Source organism: Platalea leucorodia (assembly GCF_965183815.1).
Source record: "Platalea leucorodia genome assembly, chromosome: 3".
NCBI lineage: Eukaryota > Metazoa > Chordata > Aves > Pelecaniformes > Threskiornithidae > Platalea > Platalea leucorodia.
The window spans coordinates 101,180,806-101,208,290 of NC_138825.1; the positions used below are offsets into that span (position 1 = coordinate 101,180,806).

The 27,485-nt window shown below is 39.5% G+C and overlaps 1 protein-coding gene across 1 annotated transcript in view; it reads right to left on the reverse strand.

Annotated features, from left to right (window-relative positions):
• Window positions 1-27,204, reverse strand: part of FAM83B (family with sequence similarity 83 member B) — a gene marked incomplete at both ends in the record, with an annotated part of 46,527 nt that extends 19,323 nt beyond the window's left edge. Inside the window, one exon of the mRNA XM_082308033.1 lies at window positions 26,761-27,204. Within this exon, the coding sequence (XP_082164159.1) occupies window positions 26,761-27,204 (444 nt within the window). The remainder of the gene's footprint in view (window positions 1-26,760) is intronic.
• Window positions 27,205-27,485: the final 281 nt, after the last annotated feature.

Sequence of the window (27,485 nt, forward strand, 5' to 3'; positions counted from 1 at the left end):
CAATAATTCCTCTGAAGCTTTGCTTCCACACGTGCAGAATCGAGTTTCAGCAAGTCACAGAGACAAGAGGAGGAAGGGGATATTCTGGGAATTCTTTGTGGGGACTTTCCAAGAAGCATTTATAAACCTAACCTTGGAAGAAAGGATATGCAAAGAAATGGCTGCTGCCTAGCGACTGGTGCACCACAGCCAAGAACAGATTTACCTAAATCTGCAAAGAACCATCATGCATGATTAAAGCAACAAGCATTCACAATGTTCAATTTTAACACTTTCCTTTCTGCTTGCAATGCTCCCATCAATAACTAAACTGCTTTTAGTATTTAACAAGCAAGCTGTGTTCTGTCACTGCAAACAGAAGTGGGCGGAGGTCCTACAGAGAAGTTCATAAGGCAGCACAGAAAATCCTTGGCAGGATGGAGGGAACGTGTTTGGGAGCTTACTCTGCCCTTTCTTCTTTTGCCATTGATGTCGTTGCTCTATTCTCAGTGCCATGTGGGCTGCACCTGGTTGGGTAGCAGGATTTTAATATCTGTATTTAGCTCTTCGGAATGTTCCTATTCAGTTGATATTTTGGAAGCTGCCAAGCTTTTCCTGAGGAAAACAAACGGAAAGGAAATGCCAGGATTTCTGACAGCTTACGACTCAGCTATACCAAAATGGAAATTCATGACAAAAATAAAAGGTACTTCTCTAGCCTCCAGCTTTCTCTATGACGAATTTCAAAGACTTGCTGCTTCAGAAATAATTTTTTATTTAAAAGAATATTAACAGCTTTAATATGTGGGTTCTCACCAGATCCCTTAATATTTAGGGAATGTTCAGGCTACTTGAAATAATATTATAATGTTATACTTTTTATTTTAAATTTGTTGGTAAGTAGAAGTACTCATTTATTCATGTGTACATTACTTAGTGACTGCCAAAAGCAAACAATGCGCAACCATGTGATAAGCCTTAATTATTTTTTTAAAAGTGCCAATGGTAATTAGAACTAAACTCTTAATAAATTTTACTTTTTGATCTGCCATGCAGGATTGGAAACCTCATACAACAACCTCAGAGACCAGTCTCAGTTTTGAGACTTCTGCCAAATAACTGGAGTACCAGTAAGAGCTCCTGGCTAGCTTCTACCCTGGCCAAGAGAAGTATGAGTTGACTACCGTACAGTTAAGAACTCTTTCAATACTTGAAACTATGAGTGGCTGCCGTAAATTGCCATACACAGCTAAAAACATGGGAAAAGGCCACCTCAAACTCGGGGTGGGGGGGAATGCAAAGGGACAAAAACATTTTAAAAAATGTACTAAAATTTTCCATTCAAATTGCTCCTGCTTACAAACATTCTTCATGCCAAGGTAAACTAGACTGGACACCAACACTTCTGAGGGCTCTTTCTGAGATTTCCTTCAAGAAATCTTAAAATCATTTACTGCCTATCAAAGAGTCAAAGAAAGTGTCTGAGATTTCAGCTAATCTGGATAAAAATTCTTGAAAAGACTTTGCTTTTTTGCCCCCTTTAAGAGTACATTTTGGTGGGGCTTCTCAGACCGGGAATGGAATGAAGTTCGAGTCAATCTGCCTTCCCACTGCTCCACTCAGTTTCCTCAAGAATCCTGTATAAAGACATTGTCAACACTGAATCCCACTTCCTCAGAGTTTACATATTTAAAAACACTAGACAATGTACAGAAAACCACAATATTAATGAACATTTGCAGGCTGTAGACTTTAAACTAAAAACGAGCAACATTTCTTTAAAGCAGACAATTGTGTTGGCATTTGTTAATTAGACACTTGGAAACAATGAAGGATTCTTTCAGTCAAAGGCAGATTTATAGGAAGAAGAGATGATTCAGACCCACTTTTCTAGACTGGGAAGAATAATTTTGCTTTTAAGTTTGCTTATGCAAGAGCTGTGCGCTGTTTGTCATCTTTGTGACCTTAATAGTAAACACATGTTTCTGACATGAAATTAAATGGGAAGAGCTGAATATCTAATATTCATATTTTATAAATAAACAACATATTTAAAACATCCTGTATAGGGTTCAATGCTGCTGCTAGTATATATATATTTTTCAAACAAAAAAATTCCAGTAAAACATAACTATATTGTTCAATTGTATAATACTGCCTGAAATCCCTTGTTGTTCCTTAAAGGAATGAATATGTACTACCGGTACATTGAACACGTAAGAAAAGAATCAAAAAGAAAGGCATGGACTTAACACAGAGGTGGAAACAGTGCTTCCATAGTAGACCCTGGAAAATAATGGAGGTAAATGAAAACAAGTGTTTCAAAAGCAGGAAACACTTATTTCTGTTTCTAAGCACAGGAAGATTTTTGTGCATCCAAGTCAGCACACAGACCTGGATGTGTTTCAGAGTTGCTTATGATTCAGAAAGACGGACTTTTGAATGCCTATATGCAGTATGATAACCACAGTCCACAAGGATGACCTATCCAACATTTCTAGTATGTGGAAAAATAAATACATACAGTTGTGGAGAACTGGTAAGCCATGTACTGGTAAGTTCATGAGCCTTATATCAGGGTGACTTGCAGCAAGTAACAGAACTTCATTAGAATATCATTATTTTCGAACGTAAAAGACATTGTATCCAAGGGAAAACAAATCTATTTTGGATGGCAGTGCCCAATTAAAAAAAAATATTCAATTATCAGATTGCAAATTATTGGAAGCCTACAGACCAATGAGCATGACCTGATTATACTTAATACTGAGAAACAAGCCCTAATTATATCATTAGTTGTTGGAGGTTAGTCCTCTACAGACACTCAAAGCTTCTTCCAAAAGGTAGATTTCCTAATCCTAGGGAACATTGCTAGTGAAATTGTCTCAGAGGTAAATGTAGAAGAAAAAGAGGAATAAAAAATTGGAAGTCCTTGCAGAAGACATTGTTAAACATCCACAGAACCCCAACTGAGACTAGAACCAATTCTGGTTAAAAACCTCCCCTAGTTCATGGTATAGTGAAGGTAATACCAAAGTGGAGAAAGTAGTCCTCAACAGAGGCTCCTGTTAGTCTTTGGAAAAAAGTGGGATAATCTCCTTGTCTTAAAGGTTAAGAAGGAACATTACAGTCCCTGGCAATAGAGTAGTATTTTTTACAACATCTGCCATTAGCAGACCTGGATAGTTTACATCTAAGACAGCGAAGGAATTCCCTGCTCTGCTGTTGGTCATTTTTAATTAAATTTTTGACTATCAGGAAATAACGCTTATGCCCAATATTCAAAAAACAGCTTGATGACCAAGTTGGTTGCTCAGCCTGACTTCTGAAAAGAAAACCAACACAAGAGTCAATGAATACAAAAATAAAGGCTAATCATATATTTAGGGAAGGGTAAGTGGAGAAAAAAAATCTTTTCAAATATTGCTTATTTCATCCTTTTTCAAGATGAGAGCTTTTGTATTCAGCTGGTTAATGGCCAGATGTTTAAAGGAGTTGTCCTGTGAAAACATTTTGATTGTGTGTGAGTACTTCAAGCAGCTTGTAGGACTCAATGATATTAAAGATTTTTATATTGCTGTCACAAAAGTGCAAGCAAAACCACTATAATTTACAGATTATTATGGCCTACTTCTGTTACCCTCTTCCCTCCCTTCTCTCACTGCCTTCCCCTTCCTTCCCTGTGCCCTTCTGCCTTCCCTCTCTCCTCCCTCCTTGCCCTCTCCCCCTTCACTCCCTTAATTCTTTCTTTTTCCCTTCTTGTCACTCCCTCCCTCCCTCTTTCAAGAACTTCAAACTCAGTTAAATCTGAGATTGGAAAAAAAATCTGATTTTGTATACTGAATGTGGGCTTAAAATGGGTTCTTACGCATTTTATGCAAACTTTAAAATACGTCACCTTTTATTGCCCATTTTATGACCATATCGTTATGATGTTCACAATAAAGCTTTTGCTTCCTGCTACAGATGCTATTTACTTCACTGCCACTAATTTCAAACCCTATAGATGTACCTAATTTGGTTTAAAGAGCTCAATTCAAGCAGTAATATGGTTAGGGTAAACCAGAAAAATACAGAATCCAGGCTGTTTAAAATTACTGGTCACAGGTCAGTGATGGGTCAGTATGAAGGAAAGCCAATGATCCTCCTGTATAAATAGAAGAGGATGAATAATGAGAAGTTTCCTCAGGGTTAAACTCTGAAAAATTCTCTGTTCACCTTATATATATATCTATCTTTAACATTTTTCCAGTTCAGCTACATGACATAGCAAAATGCATTTATAAGCAAAAATACCATGCCCAGACAAATACCTGTAGTTACATTTATGTCGCTAAAAAAGCAACAGCAATGATGTCAGATCACTATTCTGCAATATATATTACAGACATAATGTATGCCTGCATATGTCCATATGGCACATAATTACATCTGAATGCCAGGTAAACAACCCAACTAGATGATTTTAACTATTTTTTTAAACATGGTGCCACTTCAGCAGGAACTTTCCCTGATACTTGGGAGAAGCAGATTACACCACCTGCTTATAGAGCAGCTGCAGTTAATGGTGCAACGTGTTGCTAATGACTGTGTGCTGGCAAGCTGCATTTCAATTGCACCTATTTTAAAGACAGGTTGTGAAACTAATTAATTAATTATTGTCTGCAAATCATGTTGAGATCCTCAGGTGAAATCCATTACCCTGGCATGCTAGATTATTTATTACAGATTAGATGAAAAAGGAAAAAGTAATTGTGGACTCGCCTGAAAGCATCAGCATAATGTCCTAAAGATAAGAAAAGATTAATCTAGTTAATAAGTAATTACGTGCAGCTTTTCAGGAAGAAAACAAATTCAAATTTTTATGCACATTACCATATGGAGCAAGCTGTCTGAAATAGTGGGGACGCAATTAAAGAAGCCCTGCTCAAACCTCCTGTGAAGCAAACTGAAATGAAGCAGGTAAGTAATTCTACAATTCTCGTAGACCCCAGTGGGGTGGATAGTGAATTGGAACTAAATAAGGTAGTAAACAAAATTTAATTCTTGGATCAAATGCAGCACTTAAAACAAATAAAAATAAAAAAACAAGAAGGGAATTACAAGTAAAATTATTACTAGTTGAAAGAGTTACAATTTCAGTAGCAATACTATGCTTTAAAATACCGTATTTTTAAAAAAAATTATTTCAATTTTGAAACCTTCTAGAAGCTTTTTAAGAGAAACCTGACAATTCTTGTTCATAGGTGAATCTTCCACAGATAGCGAGGCATTTGAAGGAGTAGCAAGTCAATGGGTAAAAAAGGAAATTAATAGAAACAAGTTTAAAAAATTGTAAGAAACATGTCTTTCTTATTTCTTTCTGCCAGGTTTTTGCTAAACTGATTATTTTAATCTCTGTGTGAGCTGAATTTTGAATAACCATCTTTATCAGACAACAGCAAGCCATATAGCTTAAGAATTATCTTGGTGACGCTGTTTATTTTTTTGTACATGCAGTTAGCATCAGCTTTCACTGATCTGCATACAGCTCCTCAACAAGGCCACAGGAGAAGTATTAATTCATCATTTGCAACTTGATACTGCAATTATGCAAAATCACAGGAAAGATTATTTGGTCTTTGCGATAAAGTCAGATCAGATAATCACAATGCTCGATCTTTGATATCTACTAGTCTTTCCATTTAAATGTAAAAGTTTACTTTTAATGTTTCAAAGTTTATTCTATGTATTCATAATATTTTCTTAAATCAGAGTCCTAGGCTACTTCCAGGATGCGTCTGGGGAGGAGAAGACAGACGGCGGGGCTACAGGACAAGGCTTCTGCGATCCAGACTCCATCGTGTCAAACACAGATGGGCACTGTCATCCTACGCTCATGATCTACTCCTCTCATTTTCCTTATCCTAACAAGGATAATGCGAAGCACTCATTCATGATTGAATAAAATGAGGAGTTATTCAAATAAATGAGTTATCAGTGTGCAAGTAACTGAACCCTTTATACTCAATTGAGCTAGTGACCAATGTGGCAAGTTAAAATGGTTTTATTAATGGGTAGAAGACAAATGTTATCACAAGTCTTCCATTGTACAACTTCATGAATGTGCAATCATTCCCCTTTCTACAAAATATTCCTCCTGATGTGCATTGCATGTGGGTTCACACACACACGCCCCCATTTGGGTAACGATAATCAGAGATCTAATCATGAAGCATGATGAACACCTGCAAGAAATGCAAAGCTCCTGCTAGGGCAAGGGGGTTTCTTCCAAAACCTCACAGCAGACACCTGGATTTAAGAATAGAGGAAGAATAAAATCAGTCTCAGGGGGACCTACTGCAGCTCTTCAGTAGCTTTCTTTGAGAGATTCACTGCCTGTTTGTGCCAGTGAGGCCCTTGCAGCCACAAAACTTTCTCATGCTGAATAGATGTATACCTCAAGGGTATATATGCTAACAAACATGAGGGGTAGAGAGGAAAATTCACTTGTTTTGTTGTCGAAAACAGATCCTGTCTAATTGTAAGGGACAAAAGGCAGAAACACCACTGACCAAACCACCCATGGACTTACATTAAGCCACATTCTGTTGGAAAATTTGCTCTTGAAAAATGTGCCAAGCATGCTAATAGCTTAATATACTAGATTACTTGAGTTGCTTGAAATAAGGATGGAGATGAGAACCTGCAATACCTCTGTGGAGGAGAGGTGAACATTTTATTCCAACAACACTTTGGAAAATAACTGCTTTTTGATGCAAACTAGTGCCTTTCAAATAAACATTTGTTCTTACGAAGTACCTCTCTGATCTCAGGAAACATCTTCCCTTGAGTAACCTGCCTACTCCAAATTCATGCCAACAAGGCTCTCCATACCAGACTGCTATGCATCCTGTGCATGTGTGCATACCTACATGCTTTCTGTAGCACAGTGTGTATGCCTCCATGCAGAGGATTGCACGCACATGGACGCACACCAACTGAAAAAGTATTCTAATATTTGCCTCTTTCCTTCAGATAAAAAACTTCAAGCCAGCATTGTATCGACAAAAGTGTGGAAAAAACAACACATTTCAGATGTAATAACAGGACAGCTTCTGTCCTTTTTTCTTGCTCATTTAAAAATGCATATATCTTCTGCTGTTCTTCAGAGTCTTTCCTTGTATTTCTGAACCTTCTCGCAGACGTGCAGTCCACACTCACTAGAGAGATGAGGTGCAGCTGTCAGGAAGGAATTTTTCAGGGAGTTTATAATTTTTGGTCAACTGTGACCAGTAGTTGGTAATTAAAAGATACTCCAGTCTCTTATCAATCATAAAAAATACAATATACATCATCTTAATTGACACGGGAACAATTTTTGCAATGAAACAAGAGTCAGGTATGCAACAGGTAAGACTTTAATGACATTTATGTGGGTAACTGAGCATTCGCTGAAATGCAACCTAAATCAGAAACACTCCTTCAAGTGAAAAACAAAAAAGGTATTTTCTTGTTTCTCACAGCTGCATAGTGGAGTACTGTGAGAAAAAAGTAACAGCAGAACATGGGCAGATATCGGAGAAGTGAACAACTCTCTGCTTGTATTTGGATATGACTGAAATATTTCTGCTTGAATGCTCTAAAGCAAACAAACAAGCTCATGGACAAGAACAAATACACAAAAGGTTGATGCAAAATATAAAGTTGTAAACCATCAGAAGCACCTGATAAGGTCGATTCCAGCTTAAGCTCTTGAAACTGTGTTCACTACCTCTAGTACCCCAAACTATGTATATGTCTTCACAAATCACTCTGAGCTAATATTCACATTTATAGATGAGGAGTCTGTGTTCTACAAGGAATTTGTATACAAGTCTTCCAAGTCCTAAACCAATGCTTTTAATCTCAAGACTTTTCTATTCGGCAAAAATAAAAGGATACAAAGAATAACATTTTATTTTTTTTAAAGGATGTAAAAGGTCTTTGAATCAATACAAATGCATGGAACTAGAAAAGCATGTGAATCACTCCATAAAAGTATTTTAGCTAGTTCTAGAAGGTATTAGCATAGAAATATATTTTTAATAGACTAATGTTATTTATGGCCTTCCAAATCATTCATGGCATAACTAAAACATTAAAACTTACTGAAGTCTGCTACTTCTCTGTCATAAAAGACTCAGAAAAATTACCAGAAAAAATAAGCAGCTTTTTGAATTCCTCTTAAATTACTTACAATAACACTTAAGTGCATACAGAAAGCTTTTCATATGTAAAGCGCAGACCATTTCATAAATGTGGGAATAACATTATTGCATCTATTTTTATCTGGGAAACTGAAAATATATGAGGGGTGTGTGTGTGTGTCACACCGCCCTCCCGCGCAGGGACATCTGAGTCAGCCCATCGCTAATTAGTTTTGTTACTGGAAACAGTCTAGTCATGCTAACATGATGCTCTGGGAAGGTGAAAATGCCCTGCTCCTTGTGAATCTCCTCGCTGCACTTCACCGTGCCATGCGAACAGATCCTCAGAGGCTAATGGCCTGCATTTACAGAGAGGTTGAGCATCCCAAAGTCCCTCTGAAAGCAATCCCTGCAGCTATGCAGCAGCCCAAGCCTCACCTTGCCCTCCAGTCCTGCATTTAAAATTCTCAGCACCTTCTCTTTCGGCTGACTGTCACATTGAGTGATGAGATACACAAGCAGAAAGCTCAGGCAAGCTTGGTCTGGGCTTGCAAAATGGGTTTCTCCAAGAAAATTCCATCATTTAGAGAAAAGTGATCGTACAAAAAAAAAATTTGATCTCCTCAGCAATTATGAATTAGTTACGCAGAAGTGCTGACTGTAAGACTAGCACCCAAGTGTTTTAAGGTCAGATTTATTCTTACTATCAGCTCTTTGAAGATGCAACACCGTCAGGCTTGTGCTGTGCAGGGAGTCAGATTTCATTATTATAATGGTCCCTTCTGGGATCAAAATCTGTGAATGTCTCAGCTTTATCAACCTCTGCTGATTTTGCAGTCTGGAAATGGCTGCAAAGATGAATAGGGAGGGCCCCCAAAATTGGTAACAAACTATGAGGTTTTAAAGGATACAAACATTTATTACAGGTTCATGTTTACCCAGCTCTTTTTCAAAACAACTTCCAATAAAATCAATTAGAAAATCATATCTGAAAAGGAAAGCTATGACAGGACCCATGGAGAGGACTAGTGAACACAGTACAGGCAACAGCATATAATCAAGATGACGACTGATTTATAAAAAAAATCGTATTCATTAAAATATCAGAATGACTACTAGTCTAGGGAGAGATCGTGTCTCTATGAACAAGCTCAAAACTAAAGCCTTGCTGTGGGATTTTGAGGAGAATGAACCTGGAGCATAGGAAGTCTCACTGGATGCAGTGCAGAAGACTCATTCCCTTCAAAATCCCAGGCATAAAGCACCCAGAAGCCTGAAAATAACCAAGCAAGCAAAAACTGCAGATGAATGATTCTCTGAAACACTGAGGACTATTTGGCAACTTGAAAACAAATGAAACATTTAATTTGAGATTTTCTTGGTTTTGTGGTTTTGAGCAAATTTGAGAAAGGAAGGAAAAAGAGGGTATAGTTTATTCACATTAAAATCCTTCCTGGACAACCTGCTGACCTTCAAGAGCCAACCATGACTTTGAAATGAATTAAAATGTCCTAAGTGAAATGCCATTCTCAATTTTCATAATGCATTAATTTTGTGAAATATTTTAATAATTACCATGAAAGATTTTTCGCACACATTATATTCATAGGTGTTCTGCATTTCAGCCTGTGTGGTGCAATATGTACTGTGGCAGCTGCTGACAGCAAGCTTTTCAATGAAATTCCAGAGTGTGTGTGACGTTTTACTGTTTCAGGCTAAAATCCCATCCAGAGCCACAGATAAGCAATTTAAAAACAAAACCAGAACAGATCAACACTTGTTACTTACACCGTAATTGCTATAGCTTTATTCATAGATGTTGAAAAATAGATATACTATGATGCGAAAATATAATTCAGTGTATTTTTACTGTAACTCAGCACTATAGGATTTAGAGTCAATGGAAGACATGAATTCAGGAAAAAAAATAAAGTACTGGATTATTTTTAATTTGTCTGTTACAATGCTTCCCATATTTCCAAAATTCTCCTCACTAGAGAAATAACTTAAAGCCTGGTCAAGCGATTTCTTGCATAATTTCCAAATTTCCAAACAGGAGAATATTTAATATAATTATCAGTACCATCTCCGCTGCTAGGACAGCAATGACTACAACAGGCATCGACAAGAAGTTTTTTGTACTTCTGTGCCATATCAGGGATTTTTTTCTTAAACTTTGTGACATGCATTCAGCCAAGACTGATCAAAGTCTGCCCAAATTTGGATCTAATGAGCAAGGGAAAACTATGCTTAAACCTATGTCCATTTCTTTTTGTATGCATTATAGTATAGATTCCCCATACAAACTGTATGAAAACAAGCAGCTTTGAGTAAGTTCCATTTGGGTTTTTAAAACTAGAAACTCTATGTGAACATAAGGGTGAACTGAAATGCAGCCAACAATGTTACCATTACTTCTTTAAAACAAGACAGAGATATTTCTGTATTTGGAATTAAAGTGCCACAACTTTTTGTTTCTCATTCAGTATAGTATTTCCACAACAGACTGTCCTGGTTTCATCTGTGATAGAGCTAATTTTCTGCCTAGTAGCTGGCATAGTGCTGTGCTTTGGATTTAGGATGAGAATAATGTTGATCACACACTGATGTTTTAGTTGTTGCTAAGCAGTGCTTACACTAGTCGAGGACTTTTCAGGTTCCCCTGCTCTGCCAGGTGCACAAGAAGCTGGGAGGGGGCACAGCCAGGACAGCTGACCCAGACTGGCCAAAGGGCTGTTCCATACCATATGATGTCATGTTCAGTATATAAACTGGGGGCATTGGCTGGGGGACAGCAATCACTGCTCAGGGATGGGATAGGCATCAGTCAGCAGGTGGTGAGCAATTGAACTGTGCATCACTTGTTTTGTATATTCTTTTATCATTATCATTATTATTATTATTTTATTATTATTATTATTATTATTTCTTCCTCTGCTGTCCTATTAAACTGTCTTTATCTCAACCCACAGGTTTTGCTTTTTTTTTTTGATTCTCTCCCCCATCCCACTGGGTGAGCGAGTGGCTGTGTGGTGCTTAGTTGCCAACTGGGGTTAAACCACAACACAGATAATGCTATATAACTGTGCTGCTAGAACGTCTCAGTCAATGTACTTTGCTGGAAATCCCCAAAATCTTTGAACACCTAGCTTTTTGTGTTCTTTTTAAACTGATTACATTCTATGGAAAAAAAGTCTGTCAAAGATCATCTTCTAATGCTGATTTCAGATACACTACTCAGCTTGGTAACTTCAATGCCTGCACCTAAGTACTATTATTACATATTTCAGAAATTAGATCTTTTCTGTTTTCTAACTATCTGTATTTTTGTTACGTGTAGTCTATTACCTTAAAAATAGACAGCTGGGTTATGAACTAGAGAGTAACATATTAAACTGAAATGCTTTCTTCTTTTACTTTATATCTCAAGAGGGACCACTTTGTATAATTAAATGTAGTGAGTCACCTCTCAGCAATGTCTCTCCATAGAATTTAGCAGGTTATGAAATTCTGATCCCTAGGATTTTTTGAAACACCACTAACAAAATTCAAAATAAGTATGTCTATCTGTGTACACACAATTTTGTATCAGCATAGTGTCATAACTGTCCACGAAGCTATTTCTCAAGATTTTTTTTTTTTTTAAACTTAAGAATATGCAGCATTTAAAAAACAAAATCCATAAACTATTTTGGACAGTTCTACCATAATAACTAAATTCCAGATGTTCACTTACTGTTTTTTTCTTTCATTTTCCTTGCTTGCTTTCATGCCAGCATGCATGAAAAAGTGCACGTGTGCTTTTAATACATATTTTGCAATTATTTCAAAAGCTTTAGAGTACAAATTGAGAAACTTCTCTATGGAATATTCCTTGCCCTCTATATGAGCTCAGTAAGCATGTGTAATGCGGCAGAAGATAATGAATCCTCTATCCCCAGTGCAAACTCTTAAAAGTTTGCTACCAGAGGACTCAATCATTTTGGTTGAGGCCATTTCTACTAAGTTAGAGAAAAAAATGTTCTTTGATAAGACATTGTAAGAGACTGAAGCATTAAGAACAATTGTCTCAAAGCTTGCTTGTGTGTGTTTATCTGATAAGACCAGACAGCAGACCACTCCTTTGTCTGATAAGACCCGAGGGCAGACCATTCTTTGGCTTATCAAGTACCACTAGCTTGCAAGGAAACTTGTGCAAACTTGCTGAAGCAGCAGGCCTTCTTTGGCTTATCAGGCACCACCAAGAATAGGACACCAACTGGTATCGGGGCCAGGCCGTTTGCCCATCAACAATATATATTGTGTGATTAGATGTGCATGTGTTGGCTGCGTGATGTTGCCCTAGGTAACCAAACTGAAACAAGAGGGCAAACTCCCTCTCCAACACCGGACAAAAGACGGCACAACAAAACCCGAGTGTGGCCATCCACCACCAAAAAACTGAAGACTGAGGACCAACAGGACGCCGCTGGATCCATGGTGGTGACAATCCTTTGCTTATCTCTCTGAATGCTTGCTTAATTTCCTCCTAATATTTCCTGCCTTTCCTATCGCTTTACTCTCTTATATTTACCCAATAAAACATCTGACTGGCGGCACATGACCTCGTTTGTGTCTTAATTTCGCTCTTGGGATCGTTACAAACCTTCCCCGAGCCTGACAATCAGACCGGGACTTAACAGGCGTTCTATACTGGCAAAAACTATTCTTGCCCTTTATGCATCAAGATGATAAATTAGTCTTGCTCTTGAATTTCTTTTTAAGGGACCAGCCTATCTTCTACAACATTCGTATGTGCATCCATTCCTTTGGGTTAGACTTCTGTGGGATCTGGGCCTGCGCATACATGCTGGGATCAGTAAAGGAGAACTGAGTGGTGGAATAGCATTTGGGGAAGGGAAAACCTTCCACCAGTTTCAACACCTTGCTTGGATTTCAGATATTCAGTTATTCAACGGAGTTTTTATTTAGAATAAAAAAATTACAGCATTCTGCTTGGACACACGTTATTCTTTTTAGTTGCTCACAGCGGCTGCAATCAACTGAACATATATGCTCTTTTTGTACTACAAGTGTACTGTGGCAGGATTTAAGAGAAAGAGATTAATTAAATATTTAAAATCAGATTCTTAATGATACATGGTCATATCCCCCTAGGCATCAATCCTGCAAACACATATGCATGTTAAGTTAATGGAACCTCTCGTGTACACAAAGTATTTAAATCCTCTCAGGATTAGGGATCTAATTTTGTTTGCAAAAGAAAAAAAGTGTCTTCTTTGAGCAGGTATTTTCATTTTCTCTCTCTGTCCTTTACTGAATACCTAAAAAAATTCTTTTCAAGTTTTATTAGATGTATTGTTTGACAAAATGAGGTGAAAATCAATTGTGTATACAAGTAATTTTTGTAATTAAATAGCCTATTGTAATGTCTTATACACAAATTCTTTATCTCTAAACTTCACCCTTTTTGCCAAAAACTTCGATTTATTGCAAAATAAAAGAGGGCAAATAAGACAGTCCTATTCAGAAAATATACGTCCCCTAATATTTAATCTGTTAGATATACAATTGATAATAAATATCAGAAACCTGCCAATAAAATTGAGGGATTTGTCTAGCAATTCAAAAACATTGCTGTATTTCTAACATCATGACAGTGTTTTACCACTTCTTACTGGGAGAGACAGAGGATGGGGAAAAGACTCAAACCCCCTACTGCAAGCGCTTGCTTCAGGTGTGCTGACTGGCACCCTCCAAGGCACCCACGTTTCCTTATTGACCTAAGAGGGAGCTCACAGTCCCAGCTGTCATGCCTGCAACTGCGTTCAGGAAAGATGCCAAAAGCACCTAGAGCAGGTAGTAAATGCTCACCTCTGGCTGAGGTGCACGATGAAAGGAGAAAAGGCAGAGGAAAGAGGGCTGTCCAAGGGGAAGAGCTGGAGTGGGGGGCGAAGAGGGAGGGGAAGGAAAGAGGAACTGCAACCGAAAATGTGCAGGTTTCCTATCGTACTGTAAATATGGTCACTTCAGAAATGCCTGCATAATACAGACACCATGCACAACTTTTGTGCCTTACTTCCATCCATTTGATACCGATTCTCATGGAGTTAATTCTGATCGATGCGATGCATGACAGCATGAAGCAGAGCCCGGTTGAATCAAACATTGGTCCATCTGCATTTGTCTTAAGCCGGTGCCTTCCACATGATGCTGTAAGTCTTAAGTAATCCAAAGCTGCCAGCATTTTCACCTTGGCTGCAGGCTCCAGAGTGTTATGGTCGCTCAGGAGGTCTAAACAGCATTTAGTTGCTGCACTGGTTTATAATAGAAAGCCTTCCAGCAACTGAAAGGACTAGCAGAGATGCCTGTTCCTCTGACATGCCTCTTTCCCAACTCCCAAGAACAGCACGTCTTTTCCTTCCTTTTTCTTCCTCCAAGAAGCACTTGGGGCCCTGGCTTTGCAAAGCTCTAATGTTTACACAGAAGAGCTTCCTGGGCTCTCAAGAGCTGATTGCAAAGACAACGTTTAACTCCTCTGAACTTCAAGTCAAAGTACCGAGCCTTTACTCAGGACAGAAATCCTATAACAGGAGATTGCAATCCGGTATCGCAGCACTTCAGATCTGGACTGGACTTCCATCATTAAACTTAACTTATGCATAAGAAATCTAATCATCTGACTAATTAGATTTCTGGCACAAGTGTCTTACTGTCATTCGATAAGCATAGAATTCATGAACAAAATAGATGACGATATTACTGCAATCACATAGTGCATCATAAAATCTATCATAAAATATGATATTACTGATGATCATATAGTGCTAAAACATGAAATAAGGTGATAGCAAATAAATAAATAGAAGAATCAGTCATAATTCCCAGTGTCATCTTTACGCTTAGTTTTCTCATTTCAAAAGCATCTTCTTTGAGCAAAATAATATAGTTTTTGTTACATTTTAAAGCAGCTTTCTGTAGACTTGTAACAGCACATAGTACTGTAAGAGTTGAATTCATTGATGGTTGATATTTTTAGGCCCATCCTCAGCAAAGACAGGTTACAGATCTCTATTAAACAGACACTGTGCAGCCACACATACCTCTCTATTATTTAAAAGAAACCTACACCCTTGACAGTGACTTTTCAGGCAATTATTGCGTGCCTGTGCTAATCCCCCATTAGGCAGTGCCAAGAAATTATCAGAACAGCAGATAGCTTCAGATATTATTGTGCTGTGTCATGCTGGATGGAGACCTGGTTGCTTTGACAGGTGGTATCCCCCTGGCATTTGAGGGAAATCAGATTTGTTGGCTGACACTGGGCAGTATCCTCCTGGCACTTGAGGGAAATCAGATTTGCTGGCTGACACTGTCACTTCTGTTTGCTGCCTCTGATGTCTCTGATCAGGAGGTACAGCTCACTAGCAGTGAATTCTGCACAGCTTAAAAAGGGCTGTCCCTGAGTGGGCATTTCTTGAGAAAGGTCCCACAGAGAATCAGCAGGCACTTGCTCTTCTTCTGTGCTGGTTATTTCATCTCGTCCTCATTATTATTTCTGGCTTATCGAGCACCAAAAGCCTAGCAGGAAAACACTAACTACAATACTTTCTGTGGGCTGATGCCACTCAGACTCACCTGAATTAGAAGGTGATGTCTAGTGCTTTACCTAGTGCTTAAGCCATAAAGGGAGTTTATTGAGCTGAAGTGCAGCCTGCTTGGCAAAGAGTGCCTGCAGCTCCAGGAAACAGCATGAAAATAAGGCTGAGATGTCATATCTGCCGTTTGAACTGAAGGCACACCCATTTGGCTACCTGAACGCACAATCCTGTGGTACTATTCGAGCCCGATTGCTAGTGGATGAAGCAGATATCAAAGTTTTCTTTTCATCTCTAAGAGGTACAGTGCATAACTTCTCATATTATCCTATCGCCCAGCTTCATCTCTTACAGCAGGATCTCTGGCAGAAGTGAAAAGGCCTGAGGAGATCTGGTGCTGCAGTTAGCAAAAACCCCTGGATAAAAGACGCACCACAGAAGCTTTCTGAAGGAAGCTCCCTGCTCACATACCTTGCTGGGCAGAGCAGGGGTCACCGTGGACCCTGTTTTTGAGGAATTTGTTCTGGTTCCCTCACATCTTACATCTTCTGGGCAGTCAGTGCAAGCACTCCAGACCAAGAGACAGAACTGGTTAAGATAATCCTCTCTTAGCTAAGGTATGAGAACACTCTGTGTATGTCTTGAAGACACACCCTCTTTATCTGAAGATAAGAAAGGACTTCATGCTTTTACAAATATTTTTGAAAAGTAAGCACTACAAAGCTACTGTTACATACTAATGCAAACTTTTTGGAGAAGTACTGATGTTCCTCAGAAATTAGTTTTCCTAACTATAACACTAAATGCACAACTATGATTTTTTTATCAACTAAAACCACAGAGACAAGAAAATAAAAACTTGTTATCTGGCCCCTACTTGCTCTGAGTACTGTTTGCTAATGTATAATACTCTCAGGCTTTTGGATTATAATTGTATCTCTTTTTGAATTCTGATATATATTAATTTAATGCTTTTGTGGCTCAGTATCCTAATCTATAAAACTGCACACACTTTGGTCATTTTTTTGATGGCTAACGATAAAGGAAAGCATATAAATTCTGAATCTACTGTTTATACTGCAGTAGTGGTATACCTGTACGGGCTGGCACCAATCAGGAAGACTAAGATGCCAGTAAACTATATGATATGCAGATATGCAGCGAAACATAATGATGTTTATAGCTTCAAAAAACAAACACCCAGGATATGGGAAAAGATGTCAAACAAAGGCAAGGAAAGCAGAGAGGGCTAGTTTGGTTGCTTCCACTTCTATATTTATAATGCAAATAACACTGCTGTAAATTCAACTGGCTTACTGACCAGTGGACTGCATGCTGAAAAATTATTAACTTTGTTGATAGTGCACATCATAGCCAGATCTTGCAATTATTTATTGTGAACAGCTATATTGAGGTGAGTCATTTTATGGATGTCTGCAGATCCTACTATAAAGTATCACGCTCAATTCCAGTTACACCCCGTTACTATTGTGATGGCCATTGCTTCTTCCCTCCCAAAGGTAAATTATGGTAGGATTTTAATGAGTAAAAGCCCTCTGAGGTCTCAAGCATGCTGACAGCATTTTTGAAAATGTGGACTTTAACTTTTACTGTACAGAACAGCAGCTCTTTATTAGAAAACGGTTATGACATACTTTATCACCAGGCTAAAAGGAAAGGCGTGATTGCACTGGTATCAATGGCAAGGTCTGCACTTCTTTTAGAGCGATAAATATTGAAGTGTACTTTGACTCCTCTGTCACCTGCGCTGGAATACTTACAGTACTCCTTGGGGAAAATAACACAGTATTAAGCTAATCGTTCTGAAATAATTACAAGTGAAGTAGATGCTTGTACTCGGATTTGATATATGAGGAAACTTAATACATGTAACTTGGTGGCATTCAATCCTGCTCCTTCCAAACAGGAGAATGGGAAATTCTGAACTGGCAGCTCTCCTTGGACTTCTGTGCTTTTTGTTTTGCTCCATGTCAGCAGTTCTCCACTTTCCATGTAGTTTCTATCACACTGTATTACACAAATACAGAGCAGGCTTAACCAGGCTTGCTAGGGATGAGCCTAGGGGTGGCATGCCTGTGTTGGAGAAGAGATCAATAGCCCAACTGAAGTGCATTTACACTGATGCACGCAGCATGGGCAATAAACAGGAGAAGCTGGAAGCCATTGCGCAGCACGAAAACTATGATGTGGTCGCCATCACGGAAATATGGTGGGATGACTCACACAACTGGAGTGCTGCAATGGATGGCTACAAGCTCTTTAGAAGGGACAGGCAAGAAAGGAGAGGTAGTGGGTAGCCTTGTACATTAGAGAGTGTTTTGATTGTCTAGAGCTCAACAAAGGTAATGACAAGGTTGAGTGCTTATGGGTAAAGATCAGAGGGAAGGCTAACAAGGCAGATATCCTGGTGGGAGTCTGTTATAGACCACCCAACCAGGATGAGGAAACAGATGAAGTATTCTACAAGCGGTTGGCTGAAGTCTCACAATCTCTAGCCCTTGTTCTCATGGGAGACTTCAACTTACCAGATATCTGCTGGAAATACAACACAGCAGAGAGGAAACAGTCTCGGAGGTTCCTGGAGTGTGTGGGAGATGATAACTGCCTGACGCAGCTGGTGAGCGAGCCCACCAGGGAAGGTGCCCCGCTGGACCTGCTGTTTACAAACAGAGAAGGCCTGGTGGGTGATGTGGTGGTTGGAGGCTGTCTTGGGCTCAGCGACCACGAAATGATCGAGTTTTCAATTCTTGGAGAAGTAAGGAAGGGAGTCAGCAAAACCGCTACCCTGAACTTTAGAAGGGCAGACTTTGGCCTGTTTAGGAGCCTGGTTGACAGAGTCCCTTGGGAGGCAGTCCTGAAGGGCAAAGGAGTCCAGGAAGGCTGGATGCTATTCAAGAAAGAAGTCTTAAAGGCACAGGAGCAGGACCAGAGAGTGGTCAACTGAGTCAGACTGGTCAACTGGGGAGGTCCCAGATGACTGGAAGTTAGCAAATGTGATGCCCTTCTACAAGAAGGGTCAGAAGGAGGATCCGGGGAACTACAGGCCTGTCAGCCTGACCTCGGTGCCGGGAAAGGTTATGGAGCAGATCATCTTGAGTGCCATTATGCGGCACATGAGGGACAACCGGGGGATCAGGCTCAGCCAGCAAGGGTTTATGAAAAGGAGGTCCTGCTTGACTCACCTAGTCTCCTTCTATGACAAGGTGACCCGCTCAGTGGATGAGGGGAAGGCTGTGGATCTTCTCTACTTGGACTTTAGTAAGGCCTTTGACACAGTCTCCCACAGCATTCTCCTGGAGAAGCTGGCTGCTCATGGCTTGGATAAGTGCACTCTGCACTGGGTTAAAAACTGGCTGGACGGCTGAGCCCAGAGAGTGGTGGTGAATGGAGTCAAATCCAGTTGGCGGCCGGTCACGAGTGGTGTTCCCCAGGGCTCAGTGTTGGGGCTGGTCCTGTTCAATATCTTCATTGATGATCTGGAGGAGGGGATCGAGTGCACCCTCAGTAAGTTTGCAGATGACACCAAGTTGCGTGGAAGTGTCGATCTGCTGGAGGGTAGGAAGGCCCTACAGAGGGACCTGGACAGGCTGGATCGATGGGCCGGGGCCAACTGTATGAGGTTCAACAAGGCTAAGTGCCGAGTCCTGCACTTGGGTCACAACAACCCCAGGCAACGCTACAGGCTGGGGGAGGAGTGGCTGGAGAGCTGCCTGGTTGAAAAGGACCTGGGGGTGCTGGTCGACAGCTGCCTGAACATGAGCCAGCAGTGTGCTCAGGCGGCCAAGAGGGCCAATGGCATCCTGGCTTGTATCAGGAATAGTGTGGCCAGCAGGACCAGGGAGGTGATAGTGCCCCTGGACTCGGCACTGGTGAGGCCGCACCTCGAGTCCTGGGTTCAGTTTTGGGCCCCTCACTACAAGAAGGACATCGAGGTGCTGGAGCGTGTCCAAAGAAGGGCAACGAAGCTGGTGAAAGGTCTAGAGCACAAGTCTTATGAGGAGCAGCTGAGGGAGCTGGGGTTGTTTAGTCTGGAGAAGAGGAGGCTGAGGGGAGACCTTATTGCTCTCTACAACTGCCTGAAAGGAGATTGTAGTGAGGTGGGGGTCAGTCTCTTCTCCCTAGTAACGCACAATAGGACGAGAGGAAACGGCCTCAAGCTGCGCCAGGGGAAGTTTAGGTTGGCTATTTGGAAAAACTTCTTCACCGAAAGGGTAGTCAGGCACTGGACCAGGCTGCCCAGGGAAGTGGTTGAGTCTCCGTCCCTGGAGGTATTTAAAAGACAGGTAGACGTGGTGCTTGAGGACATGGTTTAGTGGTGGACTTGGCAGTGCTAGGTTAATGGTTGGACTCGATGATCTTAAGGGTCTTTTCCAACCTTCACAATTCTATGATTCTGTGACTCTATGAATACTGCTGCAGTATTGCAGGTATCTGTATACCCAGCTATGTTCATCTAAAATTCTATCATAGATAATATAACATTTTAGTTTCCCAATTCTGATACACAATGAACAAATTTAAAGTTTAAAATCACCCCAAATGTGTCCCCCATCCCTCAGTGCATCACTGGCTATGTTGGAAAGCTATTAGAGATCAAAAGCTATGCTAAAACTGCAAGAGATCAAAAAAGACCTATGGCAATATGAATGTGAAGTGATCAAGCCTATAGTTCTTCAGGCAAGATTGTTCCTTGCCTGAAAAAAAATAGAAAAACTCAGATCTCTTGAGGATAGGAATTCACAAGAACGGAAATAGCACTTCAACATGATCATTTTTTTTGCAAGCAAGAAAAGGAGAGGGATGAAACCCAAATACACTGGACTGGGCACTGAAAGAAGCATTTTGCCTGGGCAAAATTATTTTAAATTGACAGGTTTGTATTTATAGCATATTTTGACCTATAATTGCTTCAGCATATTGTAGTACAATGCTATTGTTGAATATGATAAAGAACATTTTAATCTACTGAATGTGCAAAAAGCACAAATGACTTTTTAAGAGCACTTTTGTTTTGACTGACAAAGATTTATGTCAATGAGAGAAAAGTTGTAATGAAAAAACATTGCTATAAAGCACATGTGTATGCTTAATTCTTATATATATGTGAATGAGACAGACAGCAATAAAGAAATACAGCTGCCTGTAAGATCTGGTCTTTAATTTTCCCTATTCCATTTTTAAAGCCATCACCGAGGTGTGATATTTTGATAACACATTAGCACAGTTGTGACATAAAAATGTCAATGCCTATAAATTAATTACATCTTTTAATATAAAATATGAGTATCAAAGATGTTGAAATAGTCTTGCAAACCTCTGACCTGATAGAAACCTGTGAGTAAAAAAACACTGCAACTGATTAAATTTTTTTTTATCAGATTCCCACTCCCCAGGATAGCCCTAGCCTCTGCTTGCTTTTCAGTTTTGGATCATTCCTGCCTAACGGGAGGGCTACCAGGAAAAATTGTGGGTTTCATGTTTAGAGCAACTGCGCATAAGAAATGCATTTCACAGAAGTCCCAGGCTTTCCAGATTATGAAAGGGCTTGCAGACGTGTCCCATTGATGGCAGTTCTCTCTGTATGCATTATAAGTGCACTGCTCTGGGACAACCCTTATGCAGAGGGAGTGGGATGACAGGGGGAGAAGGGGACAGGGAAGTAAAATAGTGTGAAGGCTCCAAAGGCAAATCCAAGCAGATAAAATACCTGAATAACTACTTGTTGTGAGCAGATGACAAAAAATTGATACCAGGTCACACAATAATAGCATCAAGAGCAAGACACATGTCCTCTTCCAACGCATGGCATCCACCCTGTGTGATTAGAAAAGCTGCGACATGACCTCACTCTCTCTAATAAATCTATCAAAAGCTAAAAACCATGTTTCACCTGGAAACCATACGCATGACTGCCATGCTGGTTTTCAACTAACAGGAAGTCATTTACCAGAAGGTGAGTGGAAGTGAATGATGAACGCACCCTTCAGTGTAGCAGCTGAACCAAAAAGCACCTGCTGAAATCCTTGTGGGGTAGAATATTTTGGCAGGGAGAATGTTGCCTATATGTCTTCAGCTGGGAACTGAGTACTTCTACATGTACTCTCAGCTTAAAAAAAGATATCTACTGTTTATCAGACACTCTACAGATAATATAGAAAACTTTTGAGTGGAATGACTATTGCATTTATTTATTCTCTCTCCCTTCAGCAGATTGCTCTAGCTTTTATGAACAAAAAAATGCAGCCCCTCTCTCTCATCTGCTTGGACTGCTGCAATTAATGAGCTAAGTCAAGCATTGCCACAAGCGCGATTCATTATCGTTGTTCCACTCTGTGTTCAAATTATATTTAAAATAGTTGGCAAAGGGTATTGTTGAGAGAGTAAAAAAAGAGTGCTCAACACACCCATATTCTACAAGTTTCCTTTTGTAGAGAAACATCACTCTTCATATAGGCGTGTAAAGAATTTGATTTTCTTTTATGCTATATTGCAGCCAGTACTAAATTATTATTGTATTATACACATGACCAAACGAGATCAATAGTGAATAATCGTTTTTTCTGCAATACACAACCTCTCACTCTTGTCTGAAACAAAACAAAACAAAAAAAAACCCAAACTGTAAGAAAATATTTTCCTTTTTATATGATTGTAAAATGAGTCAACTGTTTTTGTTTATTTGACTAAGTCCACTGCTCTAGAAGACAACACAGGCATCAGATTTTGTACATAACTCTCTCTCTCACAAGAATTCAAAGAAAGTCCTTTTTGACTTACTAAGGGCCTACCTACAGTGGGTCCAGCAAGACTTAAGACGTAACTCGTTTACAGTGTAACTTCATTCCTTCCCAAGAGTCCAAGTTTTGCAACCCTTTCTCACATTAAAAAGCCCAATCATGAGTAATTCAGCAAAAACAACTGCCTTTTTTGATTTTCTGAAATGATAACACACTAACCATCTAAATTTCTATTTAAGCTTCTAAACAATTAACTTTTTTTAAAAGTTATACAATTATCACTGCTTTTATGAACCCAGGCTTAAGACTGCTAGTCTATTTGAATAAAATAAAGTCAGGGAAAAGTATTGCATATTTATCGAACAGCGTGCAACTTCATACATTCCATCAGAAATCCCAGAAGTATGTCAGGGAAGTCTTTCAGTGTTTTCTGGCTTGTGCTGCAAATCATCAATCCTTTGGTTGTCTAAACAACATGATTCTTTAAAAAACAGGTTTGAATTCTCTCCAGGAAGAGCTGATCCTTATTTGGATAACCATCTAAAAGACTCAGAGCTATGCATTCTCTCTAAAACTGTGTAGGAATGTCTCGGTGGTGGAGAGAGGAATCCAGTTAATGAAGTAAGAGAAAAACACACTGCCAGAAGGACCCTTCGGTGCTCTGTCCTGTCCTTTCCCTGTTGCCTCACCCTGTCAATCATGCCTGAGAAGACAGCATGAGCTGTTTCTTGCACACAGGTACAAGCCTCGTAACTGATGGTTTTGAGGCAACTCTTATGAAAATTCATATAGGGAGAGGACACTTCATTACTGAGGTCTCTATGTTACTTTATAGTAAGAGAAGGAAGTTTCACGTTAACCTGACATAGATGAGTAATCATCTTGATACCATTTCCCAGATGAATAATCGTCTCGGAAAAAACTGCTAAACATTATCAGTTGCAGTTCAGACAGCCCAGCTGGGATGAGTCAGGCTGTAGGAGCACCTCAAGCTTCAGGGAAGCCGGAAACCTGCCAATGATTAAAGGTAGAAGCCTCCAAAACACACGAGAAATAAGGCTACTGGCTTGTTTGCAAAAGTCTGTCCATCATTAAGGTCAGACAGACCTTACAGTGCTTTTTCCCCACATGGTTATATCAACATCTGAAAAAGACTCGTGTCTCCCCAGTTGACACAGTCATGCCAAACAGCCTCCTTGTATGAACACAGGTTATGTTGACAGAGGAGGGTGGCTGGCAAGCTGTATCATGTGGAGATGAGGTCTAGTTACACCAACAGTAAACCCATTTTGTTGACATGTTAGGTTTGACCTCAGGCACTCTGCTAACATCACATCTATTCCGCAGAAGTGCTGTAGTATAGACTGCAATGTAATGCCATCCTATGTACAGTAAAGTTCCCCTGCTCTAATATGAGTTCAGAAACATGTATCACAAGCATGGATTCATCTCCTTAAAATGGTTAGCTCATTTTTCTAGGATTTAATAATATTGATCCTTTTCTGTAAGAACTCCATTATTATATTGCCTGTACTTACCATGAAGGTGATGTGCATAATTTTTATGCAGATTATGCATTTAAGAAACACATAAGTGACAAGATTTTCTTATGACACTTTTTCATAGTCACTGTTTTTAGTCTAGTGTAGCATAGCCTTACAAATGATTTTCCTTTTTAGTCAGGAAAAATCACTGTCAGCAAGCAAGTTGCTTAATGTTGTTTACAACATGTCTTCTTAAGGTCAAAATTAACATATGTAATGATCATTTTAAGGAGTGACACTGTGATGCATCAAGCATGAAAGAGGTCAAGAGTAAGTCCACTAATAATGTCATCTTATCCTTATATACCTCCAAATATTCAAAAGAATCCAGGTTTCAACTGGTTCAGTCTCCTTCATCAATTTTTGGGCTAGTATATACATATAAATATATATCGAATGGGGTGAATCAGTGCAGAAACATTCTTTGCCTTGCCCTTGTAGGAGCTGGTTACCTACTGCACTGAGCTTTCAGGTAGCCCAGGGAAATCAGTGCCTGAAATCAGGCACTCGAGTTTGGTGCTTAAAGTTAGGTGGTATGAATACGTCCGCCTCCAACAGTCTGTTTATTTTCCCACAGAAGTTTGCCGAAATTCCCATGGATTTTGCTTAGAGCTGTATTGGGTTTAATGTGATTTGCTGAAGAACTTGTTTATTCTTTACAGGTTTCTGTTTTTCATGTGTAACCTTTTCCTATTTCCTTTGAATATTCTCATAAGAGTACACATCTCCACTACTACATAACAAAGAACCCTGTTTAATATAACTATATTTTTATAAGTGGCTTAGGAGAAGTAGGTTAGCCTGTTTACAAAGTGTTTGCCTGCTGTAAGCATGTTTTAAATACCTGACTTTACCTTACTTAGAAATCCTTTAAACTCTTCTATGCATCTGCAGACAGAAGAGGCTGAACAACACTATGTCTTTTAGATTTAATTGCTGCTTCCTGAAGTGAGCAACCCATATCACTGTCTCAAAAGTGTCACGGTTGTTGCTGTTGAGGTTGTGCGGATCAACTAAACAAACCTTTCAGCTGTCAGATTTGACAGTGACACGTACATAACATCCTCTTTATAAAGTGGAAGCACCACAAGCACATTGGACACCCAATATAGTATGCACTCAACCTTTTTCCAAAGAAAGGTAAGAATCACACCTAATTTTTCTTCATAGCTGCATTCAAAGGAGGCATACCCCTTAAAATAGCATTTTACAAGGCAGTACCACCACCTAAGAGAGCTGTCGGAAAGGGACTGGATTGCATGCAGCTAGCCAGCTAGGCACAAAAAGCGTGGCAACTAACAGGAAACAGCCTTTCTTCATGGCATTTCAAGACCTCATAGCAAAACTGAACTAGTCTTGGCAACAGAGTTGACTGTGTTTTTGTCGTTTCCCTTACAGTGGATTCATTGGTAGCCCAGATGCTGCAGTTGAAAAAGATCATGGAGTATCTTGGGCAAGTCATGGCCAAGGCTCACTACATACAAAAGCAGAAAACATCAAACCTCACTCAAAGCGGGCAAAGAGGGAGAGAAGTAATTAATTCTCCTCTTCCTTGTGCATACAGTCATTCTAGATGGTAAACTGCAGGATAAAAGGCCTAGTGATAACTGTATTATGGCAACAAATTATATGCTCTATCTAAATAGAGGAGACACATTGTAAAAAGATGCTGTCCTTCCCTTCCCCACCCTTTTCAGTCCATTTCTATTGCACACGTTTAAACACACATTTCAGCCACTGAAGTATTTATGGATGGAGTCGAGCTAGAGCCCATCCTACAAATTTAAAGCCCATAAAGTCACGCAGAACCCAGTTTATTTCACGGGGAAAAAAGGGGAGTGTGACGTACTTCCTAGGAATACTTCTGAAACCTTGTCAGATCTGTTTAAAGAGGTAACGTGGCCCAGGGTCAAACAGATCTGCATGCTAATGCATTTTTTGGTGTTTTTTTAAAATTGACACTGGAAAACAAAAGGTGGTTTGTACATACAGCACCCTGTCACTAAGGTGTAAGCGGTGTGTGCCTTAGGAAACTCAAGATGCAAGTGCCCCTAAGTGGGGACAAATATATTTGGAGAAGTGTCCACATTTCTTATAAATTAGTCATTAGATGGAAATGACGGTAAGGTACTCAACTAAAATCTATTTCCTTGTTGCCTAAACCTCATTTTCTTTCTTCTGAGCTCTCTTTAATACTTTCTGACTAATTTCTGCAAGGACAGTTGGCATGCAAAATCACAAAACCTGACACTCTCAGCGTACACAAGTTGGATGTACACCAAGGTGTTATTTTCTTACAACAACTGGCTACCATGCCAAACCGATGCATGTTCCCACTGCCGCAAGAGAGAAACCTTAGGATATATCCTGAAGTTAGACAGAATTGTATCACTTGAGGTATATTCAACTGAGGTCAAAGAAAAGGTGTACTGATTATCTACAAATTTCTCACAGACTGGTCAGCATTACAGCAAAAAGGTAATTATGCTTCATTAATCCCTCCAATTAATCCCTGATTCCTTGTAAATAAAGTTACTAACATTGGTGCCTGTGATACCAAGGGACCAGTCTCAGTCTGGGAAAACCTTTCCGTTTGAATTGTTAGCAGCCAGACTGTTTTTTCCTTCCAGAAGAAAAAAAAAAAACATCTAGTAAAACACCAACTAGATTATTATTGCCACATGCTTTTTTCAATAATATTTTTCATGTTTACCTTTCTTGCATCTCGTATCATCTTCCGAATAGTTTCCTTTATGGTGTAAGGCTGTGCTCGTGGTGGATGAAAAAGCAGATCAATATTCGTGCCACCAGAAATTCCAGGCATCAGGTAGGGCCACCCTAAGTCAAGATTTGGAGCTTCCACATCAGATTCAATGGGCCAGTAGGTTCCTGAGGAAGAGGTGTCATCAATGGCATGGTTAGAGGAATAAACTGTGTTTTGGGGAAGTTTGTGAACGTTGTTCAAAATATAATCAATTTCCTCATCTGCTAGGAACTCTGAGCATCTCTCTTGGGAAAGAAATTCTTTGTAGGCTTCTAAACCTCCTTCAATGAGAGCATCAATGGCTACTCGGTACCATTCCTTGTAATGAGGTTCAATATAGTTGTCTGATCTGCATTCATCATGTAAGGATGATAGCAAAGATGAAGTTTCCATTTTCACATATATTTTGTATAAAGTCTCTTAAATTTCCATTCGTGAGCTGATGAAATGTATCTGTAAAGAGAGAAAAGTAAGAAAACAATCAGAATATTTCTAGAGATCTATGACATGCACACAGATATTATTCAAAATACTTTTCTGGTAATAATGCTCTAAGTTTTTCTAGCACCTTCCAAAAATTTAAAAATGTCTTGAAAAGGCTCAGAGATTAATATTGCCAAATGAATATTAATGAGCTAGATAAAGAGCTTCTTCTATATAAGGCAAAACTAAAC